Raw genomic sequence first — 12,562 nt, forward strand, 5'->3', positions numbered from 1 at the left:
AACCAGATACCGTTTTAAAGTCCCTCTCTGATGAAAATCAAGTTTTTTTTTTTATTTTGAACATGTATGTGTGCCATTTTTCTTATCAAAGAGAGCAAATGTAATAAGAAATCATTCAGTTTTTGTATTTCCAAGTATTTCTCCTTTTAAATCGCTGTCAATCAAACTGTCGCAGAAAAACTCTGTTTGAATTCATAACCCTTGCTTACGTCCCGAGAGCGCTAGACTAGACTCCACGGAGCTTCTTGATGTGACCACGGACATGCGAACGCCACGGCAGCGGATTTTAAATCCAGGAAGCTCCTCAGTTCCTCGTCCAAGCTAACATCCATGCTCAAAAAGATACTGCTGTAGCAGCTAGCGAGACACAGCTATCATAATCAGACGGGAGAGGGTGTGTGTGTGTACCTGTGATGGAGCAGGTCCACTCCACTCCAAAAGCCACATCCCCTCAGAGGAGAATTTGCAAAAGAAGGCCTCAGATCAACATGAAAAAATGGCTTTTTAAGACATTTAGGTTGTGGTTAAAAACTTCATAATCACAATTAAAACACTAATGAGAATGCTTTTTTTTTTAAATTGTCATAGGGGGACTTTAAAGATTTTTTTTGCAGTGCATCTCAAACAAAAGCTTAAAGAGCAGTTCAAATATGGTTTCTATCCTGTCTGATTTGTTTTTTTTTTATGTAAACAGCGACATATAGTATAAGAGCCTTAAATAAATGAATTAAAAAATGTACACTCACTGACCACTTTGTTAGGCCCACCTGTCCAACTAAGCAAATTTTTAATCCGCCAATTAGATGGCAGCACTCGATGCATTTAGACATGGTCAAGATGATCTGCTGCAGTTCAAACCAAGCATAAGAATGAGAAAAAAGGTGACCGAAGTGATTTTAAATGTGGTATGGTTATTGGTACCAGAGGGGCAGGTCTGAGTGTTTAAGAAACTGCTGATCTACTGGGATTTTCATGCACAACCATCTCAAGGGTTTACTGAGAATGGTCAGGAAAAAGTAAATATCTAACGAGGGGCAATTGTGTGGGTGGAATTGTCTTTTTAATGCCAGATGTCAAAGGAGAATGGCCAGACCATTGTCTTCAGAGTTCCAAAGACAACCCGACACCTGTTTTTTTTTTTGTTGCTTTTTTTTTCTTGAATATTTCAATATGTCAAAGTTGAGCTTTATCTGAAATTAGTCATAGGTAGATTTTGTGAGAAACAAAATAGACTTGAAATTTGAATGTGCTACAAACCATTTCAAAACTGATAAAAGACCATAAAAAGGTGAGAAGACCGTGTACCTGCAGAGTCGGGTAGAGCATTTAAGGTGGAGCTAACTTTTTGTTTACTATCAGTAAATCACAACCTCTGTTTGTTTAATCTGGTCTCTCACCTGTGTATGTCGGACCAGAGAGAGCTGTTTAATCAAAAGGAATTGCCCAACTTTGCACACAAAAGCCTGTTACTTTTGCATTTCATTGTTTGTGTTCTACAATATGACAGAACGTACATCTTCAGTTGTGTTTTAACTTGAAGTAATTTATCAGCTCCAAAGAAGAAAGCAGGTCCTCTAAAGGCTTGAATCTTTCATCTTTTCACTGTCTGTCTCTTCTCTTTTCCTTGGATGTGGTTGACACAGGAACCCCTCCACAGCTTTCTACCAGGCCTTCCAACCTGGAAGCCGGTTAAGAGACTCAAAGGCTCACAGCGATAGGTACTGTACTCTGCTGGATTTGGACTGGGCAGGCCTGCAAAGACTGTTCCTATAGACTTTTCACACAGCAGTAACACCACAATTGGGTTCCGAAAGACAACCAAAAGCAGCTCGTCTCTTATCTTTTATGATAAATCATGCAGGTGAAAACAGAGCTGATTCAACCGAATCATTCATGTGCCTGCAAATCTGTAACTACCTCACCCGTCAACTTGGAGGCTCGTCATTCGACTCCTCCGCGATCCCGCTTCAGCAGGACGGCACATCAGTCCTGCTTTGAACAGGCTGTGTGAAAAGGAGCATTGTGTGTGCAGTGATGATCAGCAGCAGTGAGCTTTGCTTTCCACACGTGCATGGATTGAGTTTGGAAGCAAAGCCGCACGCACAGCCAGCGCAGGACGGCCCACTGGAAGTCTGAGAAAAACCCTCTGTCTCTGTGACTCTCCCCCTGGTGTTGTCAGTGACAGTCATGTATTGTCTGTGTCACTGTAAACTCTGTCTTGTTTTCTGCCTGTGTGTTGTTTGATAATGTTTGGACTTTTTTCCCTTTTGATTCTTCTAACACTTGCCTTCTTTCAGTAGGGAAACATGAAAACAGAGTTGAGCAAACCGTGGATGTACGCACTTGACAAAATTAGAAACAAGTACTGCATTTCTAGTTGTATAAGTGGTGGTTTTTACATAGTTTAGCAGAGGGTGCACTTATATTCAGGTGCAACTTGTATGTGATTTTGAAAAAAACAATAACAACAACTGCTAGAGGGCGCTGTAGGTGTATCAGTATTTCCTAGTGATAGCAATGCAGGAGAAGAAGCATCGCTCTGTTTTACCCTGGTCTTGGCGGAGTTCTTCAGAAGTGACGGAGAGGAGAAAAATTCATCAGATTTTGTGATTTAAAACGATATAAAGAGTTTATTTGACTTGTTAGCAAGTTCGTTATGCTAGGGTAATCTTAATAATTGTTCATATGTCCACTAATATACTAGACGCTTATTTAATTCCTTCTGTGTTTAATGAAGCAAAATAAGCGTCACTATGTTATTGTATTGAAGTGTGCATGAAATGCCTGTTCTTGGTCCCATATTTTGTCAAATACATTTTTTCCAAAAGTGCAACCTAAGCATTGTTTCCACTTCGGAGTCCGGTACAGGACGGACTAGTTAATTCTGGTCAGCGTTTCCACTAAATTAAGCCTTGCTTCCACTGAGCAGTTTGTTTTTACGGTGCATGTGTGGTATAGACTGCTAGCGGGTCATTGTCGTACAAAAAGCAACAACAAAGGAGGTCATCCAGCACTCGCCTTTTTCTTGCTTTACTTTTTGTAAATCGTGTATGACAGGAATTTAATGTTGTTTGAAAGAAGATTGCGGGTGGCTAAGAAGAATACCGCCGTAAAGAGGAAAATGGAAATGCTAGGTTAGCATTATTCTGGAGCTTTCTAATGTCATCACTTTCTGCCAATCAACGGGTGTCAACAGCGACTCTCATGAGGTAGAGTTCAGTACTGTTTAATGGGCCATTTAACAATAGAAACACTCAACATACCGGATCCAACTGGACCATTCTGTACCGGACTGCTCAGTGGAAATGAGGCTTTATAGTCTACTGCGAGTTTTTAATGATGAATGAGAGATGCTGCTCTCCATTTTTGTTGGGAGTTGTGGGGGACTTTCTGATGAACTCCTGCTGGTCCTTGAACACAAGACAAGTGTTTTGATTTGGGCTGAAAAGGACATAATCATAATTGAAAGATCCCTGCGAATACTTTTACAATAGATCAAAAGATGATCATAAGTAAGATTCAATAATTTTGGTTATTTCTTTTATAGGGCTGTGGATTTTGGCTTAGGTGTTGATCCAATTCGATTCACAAGTCAAGCTCAATGGTCAATCAATCGAACCACGCTTGGTGACTTTCTGCGGTGTAGAGTTCTCTTTGGTAAAACTGTTATCATTTGCATTCCAAAAAAAAGGTACAAATCTTTTCATGTTTTTCTTCAAAACATTTACCACATGCAGGAATAAGAAGCGAAGCACATAAAAACCTTATGAGAGTGACTGGAAATGAAACTGCTTTTAGAGAAACAAACATCTGACACAGTTTTTAGTCCTTTTGCAACTTTTTCCTCATTGATTTAGATGCAATTAAATTTTAAAGTTCATCATTCATGGAAGCCCATTTTTAAATTGAGTTGCTGCTGTGAATTCTAGCAGCTTTGGATTTGTTTGCGAGCTCATGGCTTTGACCTTTAATATTTAGGAGTTTTTTGTGGTTCTTTCTGAGGGAACCACAACTTCCAGAAGAGGCTGTGAAAGTAGAATCCTAGTTGAGTTGGAGTTTTTGTTTCCACACTGGTCACTCAAATAGTTTTCTTGTTTCTCTCAGAATCGCATGACTGTTCACTTTGGTTTTCCTGATTAATTTTGAAGGAGGGTTGCATGGTGGTGTTATGGTTAGCACCTCAAAACAAGAAAGCCCTGGTTTGCGTGTTCTCTCCGTTCCTGTGTGGGTTTTCTTCAGGTACTCTGGTTTCCTCCCAGAGTCCAAGAACATGTTTCATGAATCAAAATTATGCCTAGATGTAGTGTGTGCTGCCCTGTGACGTACTGGTGACCTGTCCAGGGTGTGCCCCACCTTTTTCCAAGGAAGTCAGACAATTTTTTATTTTTGAAGCAAGTCTTTTATCTCTTTTTTTTTTTTTTTTAACCTAAAATCTTCATCCATGTTCCATCTTATTTTGATCGTCTGCAAAGCTTCGAACGTCTTACAAGTGATGCAACAACCTATGTTGTGTTAATATCTCAGATATGCCAGTACCTCCACCAAAAGCCAAAGTATTTTGAGCTGTCCCATGCATGGATACGTCATGGCCCTGATGGTTCTGCCGTCACAGACTTCAGGAAAGTGTATATTTGGACTTGCTCAGTGTTGACATTTCAACTTTACAGTTTTTACAGTCAGCTCCACATACACACAACCTGCTAAATGGTGCTGCTGTTGATGTAAAAGGTGAAGTTTACAGAAGAGCGGGTTGCGTAATCACCAAGCCCTCGTTAGCATTCTGTTTGAGTTCAGCCCTGCCTGTGTGCCTCTGAGGCTTGACACACAGCACTTGGATTGTTTTTGTAATCCCCAAAATACAGATGAGGCTTTACAGTGGGTTCAGCGGCGTTGGGCTGGATGTCAGCTGATTTAACTCATTTAGTCTCGAAGCCCAAACAAGTTTTCGTGTCTCAGCAGAGCTCCCCCAACGCCTCAAACTTGTGCAGATTCCAAAGTCTTTTTTCTCCTCACCGGTGCCCGTTGTTCTTGGATGTTCTGCTTTGAGTATCGAATAGTGCCGACTTGTCAGTCCAGCTCGCTTCAATGTAAATACTATATTTACAGCTAAAATTTTGCATGTTTGCTCAGCCATCCTGACTGAACAGTTTGTTTCTTGCCGAGGAACCAGAGCAGCAATTCATCATCTGCGTGTCGCCCGAGCCGAAGTAAAAAAAATCTAGCTGACTCGTGTTATTGTGTTCCTCATGTTTTCCAGTCTCCTTAGTTACGGATTCTCTGCTGCCTTGTCACATGTCCCACTGACAGCATCCACGACTGTTTTGATTTCTTTTCTCCTGGTTTATTCCCTGATGTGATTTGAGCAATAAAACCAGATGGAGGAAAGCCTCCAAAGAAAAAGCTTCACTACTTTCAACAACAATGAGATCATTTATACGTCTTACCAACAGCGCAGCGTCCATCAAGTGTGTGTTTTGGGAAGATGAAACTATGGGTTATGAAGAAGTTGGCAAAAATATTCATCTGCAGCAGATTTCTTGTTTTTTTCCTAGACCTCATAAATTTTTGATGGGTTGTTCTGGGAAATTGTTTTGGATTAGATTTACACACCAAACTCTTTAAGCTCCCTCAAATGTCGAAATGAGTTTCTGTGAGAGGAGAAAACTTTAGCAAAAACAGCCGTGAGCTTGATTGATCAATCAGTGGAAGATGATTTCTTGAAGATGTTATCTAAAAACAGTAAATATTTAAGCAAAACTTTAACCAAAAACATGATAAAAACCAACATGTTTTAAATTTGTTGACAGAAACGTCAAACTTTTTACTGACTACAGTAAATTCTAATTTACATTGAAATAATTTTTTAATTTACAAATTAAACTGAGAAGCCAATTCATTTTCACTATAACCAACTCATTTGGTGCTTCTGCACGTTTAAAAATGAATCTGAAACTTGAGTATGGTGTAAAAATCCTCTATACGTCTTCACTGAAACATTGATTCCTCTAATCAATAGACCAGCTTTTCTTCAAAGCAATATCTTGATTTTCAAGCAAAATTCTACTTCATGTAAGAATTCACAATTTTAATGATGACATTTGTACCTTTTCTAAGGGTGTATTCTGACTGGACACATTTGGTCATCTTAAAGTGAACCAGAGTTCGTTTCTCCAGATAATCCGGAACAAAGTTTCAGTCTGAATACATTCAAGTGGACCCTGGTCAAAGCCCAGGAACTGCTCTCGGACCCATCTTTCAAGGCAGCCTCGTGTCGTTTCCAATAGAACTGAACTTCTGAGATTCCTCAGTCTGTACAGTGTATGCTGGGACCGGAACAACTGGACCAAAACAGCCACCGTAGCCGGTCATTAGCAGACAAACGAGGAGCAGCAATTAAAATGTGGTCAGATGAATGTAGACAACTACACATTGCTTCTCACAATGTCTCACACTTATCAGCGTACCTCGTAGCCATAGTGTCCCCAGTCTTGCAGCATTCCTCTGCTGTACCAAAGCAGCAACAAAAAGTGTTGACGCTGACCTTCAGACAGACGTTCAAAATTGATCAGCGCAATAAAAAGTTTGAATAAGTGAACAATCTTAACAAGTATTTGCAGCGTGTAGCATCTCCTTTTTCTCTTTTTGTTCTAACCTCTCCCCGTAACTGTTGGCCAATGACTGAAGAGATCTTTAGTCACATGGTTTTGTTTATAAGCTTCAGTCCAGAACAGAAATATCTGGTCAATCCCAGTCTGAATACAGACCAAACACTAGGTTTAGGACTCAATCTGGAACAAATCATTTTCCCAGTCTGAATACACCCTAAGTTTCAAACATCTGTTATATTAAACTCAAGTTTTTTTAATTAAGCAGATTAGATTTTGGACAGAAAATTGGAAACAAACTGAACTGGTGAATTTAAAATACAATCGACAACGATGCGAAAAGTGACAGCCTTGTTTTTGTCATTTTTTAACGTCCCTTTTTTTTCTTTTGAGCTGTTTTGATTTAGAAATACATATTCTTTCTCCTTGGTGTTCATTACAAGTTGATGGTAATATTTATTTTGCCTGTTCTTTATTTATTCATTTATTTGTTATACTGACACTATGTGCAAGGCGCTGTGTTCAACTTTTTTTTTTTTTTTAATACAATAGTTTTAAAGACTTTAAAGAGAATTTGGACTGTGCCCAAAGATAATTTAAATACATTTTTTTAATTATTAACTTTTCCTTTATCAATTAGAAATTTTTACTTTATCTTTTTATTAATTATTTTATTATTCTGACCATTTCAAAATAAAAGTTCCCTTTGTATCCCATTTAGTTTCAAACTGTTCTGCGGATGTAACAACTTCTGCATTGGCTTTGTCTGCCATATGATGAAACATTCAGCCTCAACATTTGTTTTTATGAATATGTAAGCGGACAAAATGAGATGATTCTGTGCACAAAACAGCAAAGGGCAAAAATACATTATTAAAGAAGCAATTTTTACACTTTTTTTTTTTTTTTTAAACCTCTACATGGACTTTAATTTTTAATACATTGTTTTCCTCAAAAGTGTTGAAATAGTTAATTGTTTGCCAGTTTCCAGGCACCAAATTCCTCTATTTAAAACTCACTACAAGCTGAATAAGAAAAAATATATATATATACTGAGTGGAGTAAATAAAAAGTAGTAAAATACACCTCCAGTTGTAGTTAAAGGGATTCCGGACTCTTAATTACAAAGTTTTATGCTTTAATTTCGAGTCGAAAAGTTTCAATGCTTGGTATTGTATATAAAAAAGGATCTGCTGCGTTAAGAACCAAATGGTGTTTATTTGGGGAAGTGTTGTAATAGACCGTGCTTTTGTTTTCGGTAACCCAGCAAACGTGTAACTGAAGGTCCATTCATGCTCTGTGTTTTATAGACTGAGATTCCTCTGGTTACAGGCCTGTTAAAAAATTTCAAGAGGTGACGCCTCATTTAAATGAAATGCACATTTGTGCACTTTTTTTTTTCTTCTAACTTTTGGGTTATGAAACCACCCGTCAGGGGGCTGTCACATAATGTGCGGGAAGGAAAGGAATACTAATGAGCAAGACGACTGCTCCAACGTACATTCCTGCTCATTTTCTTCTTCTTAAAGCCGTGGGCGTGTCGCCGCCGTGTGTGCCTTGTTCGACACATCCCCGTTTCTTCGTGGCTTGATGGCGTGGAGATAACATTGGACGTCATCAGGTCTGAGGGAGATGAAAGAGCGGGCTGTGAGTGACGGGGTTTGATTGCAGCAGAGGTATGGGGAACATTCCTCCTCCACCAGCTGATAACAATCAACGGAGAGCTTCCGTCTGCCTCTTGCTCACTAGTTGGATGTTTTGGAGGAACAGATAATCTTGCCCCCAGGAGGCAGCTTCCCTCTACATGGTGGGGCTGAGGATGCTGCTCTTCATTTTTGAGCTGGTTCTGTTTTAGGCAAGAATGTACTTTCTTATTTACATACTGAAACTTGGGAGCTGAACTGTCAGAGACGAGGTTTTTGAAATGGATCGTGATTTTTCCACACTCATAGTTGCTATGGAAGATTATCGTGGCCCTCTACTGGAGAAAACCATTTATGTTTAAATGTAATCTATCTCTAGGCTGCACGGTGGCGCAGTGGTTAGCGCTCTCGCCTCACAGCGAGAAGGCCCCGGTTCGACTCCCGGCTGGGACCTTTCTGTGTGGAGTTTGCATGTTCTCCCCGTGCATGCGTGGGTTTTCACCGGGGACTCCGGCTTCCTCCCACCGTCCAAAAACATGCTTCATAGGTTAATTGGTGACTCTAAATTGTCCCTAGGTGTGAATGTGAGAGTGGATGGGTGTGTGATTGAGGCCCTGCGACAGACTGGCGACCTGTCCAGGGTGTACCCCGCCTTCGCCCATCAGTGGCCGGGATAGGCTCCGGCACCCCGCGACCCCGAAAGGGAAGAAGCGGCCAAGAAGATGGATGGATGGAAACAAACTAATCGCCATAATTTCATTAGGCTGCACGGTGGCGCAAGTGGTTAGCGCTCTCGCCTCACAGTGAGAAGGCCCCGGTTCGAATCCCGGCTGGGACCTTTCTGTGTGGAGTTTGCATGTTCTCCCCGTGCATGCGTGGGTTTTCACCGGGGACTCCGGCTTCCTCCCACCGTCCAAAAACATGCTTCATAGGTTAATTGGTGACTCTAAATTGTCCCTAGGTGTGAATGGGTGTGTGATTGAGGCCCTGCGACGGACTGGCGACCTGTCCAGGGTGTACCCCGCCTTCGCCCTTCAGTAGCCGGGATAGGCTCCGGCACCCCCGCGACCCCGAAAGGGACAAAGCGGTCGAGAAGATGGATGTAATCTATCTCTTAGATACTTTATATTTGAAAAAATATGGTTAAAACCATTTTTATCATAATCATCAACTCAGTTTTACATGGAAAAGGAGATGGGATGTGTATCAACGTATTGTATTTTTGTAGAATGAACTGCTTGTTTGCTGGGTTCTTCTGTGTGTTTTTTTTTATCTTTTGTTAGTGCTGTCATGCGTTTATTTTTTTCTGCGATGATTAATGAATTGTGACCTGTAGATTAATCTATTTTAATTGCAAATATTTTTAACCCAATATTTGCTGTATTAAGCCTCAGTTTGATATATTTTCATTTAAATTTGTGACATTGTGGTACAGTAAATGCCACTAAAACATGGCTTTATTTTTTTTACAATTACAACAGACTTTCTGCCTTTACTTTTACACCACTAGGTGGATTTTTTTCAATTTCAAACAGTTAAGAAAAATAAAAACAAATCAAAAGAACACAGAAGTACTTAAATTTACCACATCAAAATACAGTAGGAGCACTTTTCACATAATACATACCTTATTCTACAGTTTATTACAACAGCACGACAGTTGAGAAGACGTGAGGGATTTTATAGTTTCCTTTTTATCTGATCATTTTGAAGACTGGGATGCAGGAGGAAAGAAATAAAATAATGTAAGGAGGAGGAGGAAATGTATGGAAGTTTTTTTAGCTCATAATTCAAAGTTTTATGCATTTTTCAATTGAAAATTCAATTTGCAAATTCATCATGCAATTTGAGAATGCATTTTGCAATTTGCAATTCAATATTCAATCAGGCTTGAAAAATGATAATTCATGTTGTAATTTACAATTCAATATGAAAATTTACAATTCAATATCACAATTTTACAAAATAAAATATTGCATAAAAACAAAATCAATTGCATTGTAAATTGTCATGGGTTTTTGACGTCATTATTCAAATGACAATGCATTTTGTAATTTATAATTCAATATGCAGTTTGACATTTCATTTTGAAATGCATTTTTTTTATTGACAATTCAATATTCAGATTAGGCTTTTGATATGACAATTCATTTTGCAATTTACAATTTAATATTATAATTTTTAAAATAAAATATTGAATATAAACAAAATCAATTGCATTCTATATTGTCATGGGTTTTTGACGTCATAATTCAAATGACTATGCATTTTACAATTTACAATTCAATATGCAATTTGACCTTTAATTTTGAAATGCATTTTGTAATTTACAATTCAATATTTAAAAATGACATTTCAATACATGGTTTGGTTCAAATTCATTTTAAAGTATCTTTAAATCTATTGCATAGTAAAATCTCACGCTCTGTGTGTTTCAAAACTCAATTCATCATGCAAAACAGCGCCCCCCGCTGTAATGCATTCTCAGTTGCGCTTTAAGTGTGTCATTATTCAAACTGCTTTGCATTCTGTCAGACGGGCGGGGCCTTCCACCCCTATATATGCTAAATCCCGCCTCCACTTCCTTTCGGAATCAGCTAAGCAATGGAGTTGTTTGTTGTCGGAGGTTACAGAAGAGAATGCTATCTGCTAAAGAGTTAGCTTCTATCTGGATGACTATCCGGATGTAGAAGCAACGTCCGGGAGTATTTCAAAATAAAACTTCCTTCAGTATTAAAAAAATAAATAAATAAACAGAGCTGAAACCAAGTGACCCGCAAATCATGGTCTGGGGACCACTGCCTTTTCGTTTACATCAGTCCTAAAGATGTGCTATAAAGTGTATTTAAGGGCTGCAACACAGCGTATCCATATAGAAGCTACACTTTTATTTTGAAAAACTCCCAGACGTTGTTTCTACATCCGTGTTGGTCTCTTGACTGAGAGCGGCTAGCTACTTAGTTCGTAGCTCCAATCTAACAAAAACAAACAATAAGACGTATTCAGAACCTCTCTTTCGGGCAGGAAAGAACCAGCGAGGAACTGAAGCGGGACCTTCGACTTCACAGAAAAAATCTGCTGTTTACAGACAAAACCGAGTCTTCCTCAACAAAAACGGATCACCTCTCACGCAGCAGGAGCCGCTCTGTGTAATGAAATGTGGCGACAGTCTTCAGTCCAATGTTTCACAAACACAGATAATAAAGATGAAGACACGGTGGATTGACGTTTATTATTATATTCAGAAAATACCCGTTTTACGATGGTTGTGTCGTTTTATTTTGCTTTATGTAACCTTTACACAGTTCAGACTCGGCTAAAGTTAGCGTTTGATTAGCATCTACTTTGCAGTGAAAGGGGAATTTAACCACAAAGGCTAAGTTTAAACCTTTAGACTTGTTAAAATCATCGAACTAGCGCGCCCGACCGCACGTTTTTTTTCTGTCTGTGACCCGGTACCAAGTGCCCCACGGACCGATACCGGGACCGGTCAGCGGCCCGAGGGTTGGGGACCGCTGTCTTAAAGTTCACAGCAGCCCTAAAGTTGTGCTCCAAAATCTCTTTGAGCTGTCACACAGCAGTTGTAGTGTAAGTCATCCAGATAGAAGCTAACTCTTTAGCAGATAGCATTCTCTTCTGTTACCTCCGAAAACAAACAACCCCATTGCTTAGCTGATTCTTTACTATTTTTTTATTGGTCGAAAGGAAGTGGAGGCGGGATTTAGCATATATAGGGGTGGAAGGCCCCGCCCGTCTGACAGAATGCAAAGCGGATTGAATATTGGCACACCTGAAGCGCAACTGAACTGAGAATGCATTACAGCGGGGGGCGCTGTTTTGCATGATGAATTGAGTTTTGAAACACACAGAGCGTGAGATTTTACTATGCAATAGATTTAAAGATACTTTAAAATGAATTTGAACCAAACCATGTATTGAAATGTCAATTTTAAATATTGAATTGTAAATTACAAAATGCATTTCAAAATTAAAGGTCAAATTGCATATTGAATTGTAAATTGTAAAATGCATGGTCATTTGAATAATGACGTCAATAACCCATGACAATTTACAATGCAATTGATTTTGTTTTTATGCAATATTTTATTTTGTAAAATTGTGATATTGAATTGTAAATTTTCATATTGAATTGTAAATTACAAAATGAATTATCATTTTGCAAGCCTGATTGAATATTGAATTGCAAATTGCAAAATGCATTCTCAAATTGCATGATGAATTTGCAAATTGAATTGTCAATTGAAAAATGCATAAAACTTTGAATTATGAGCTAAAAAAAACTTCCATACAAAT

At 38.9% G+C, this 12,562-nt stretch overlaps 1 protein-coding gene across 2 annotated transcripts in view; it reads left to right on the top strand.

Moving 5' to 3' along the window:
- The window catches only part of LOC112147440 (TSC22 domain family protein 2), a 35,626-nt gene that overhangs the window by 18,664 nt on the left and 4,400 nt on the right, over window positions 1–12,562 (top strand). Inside the window, exon 2 of one of the 2 annotated variants that reach the window (XM_024273837.2) lies at window positions 1,644–1,718. The exons of the other annotated variant lie outside the window; for it this stretch is intronic. Within the exon in view, the coding sequence (XP_024129605.1) occupies window positions 1,644–1,718 (75 nt within the window). The remainder of the gene's footprint in view (window positions 1–1,643; window positions 1,719–12,562) is intronic. 2 annotated transcript variants of the gene reach the window in all.

Source organism: Oryzias melastigma, linkage group LG17 (genome assembly GCF_002922805.2).
Source record: "Oryzias melastigma strain HK-1 linkage group LG17, ASM292280v2, whole genome shotgun sequence".
Classification (NCBI taxonomy): Eukaryota; Metazoa; Chordata; class Actinopteri; order Beloniformes; family Adrianichthyidae; genus Oryzias; species Oryzias melastigma.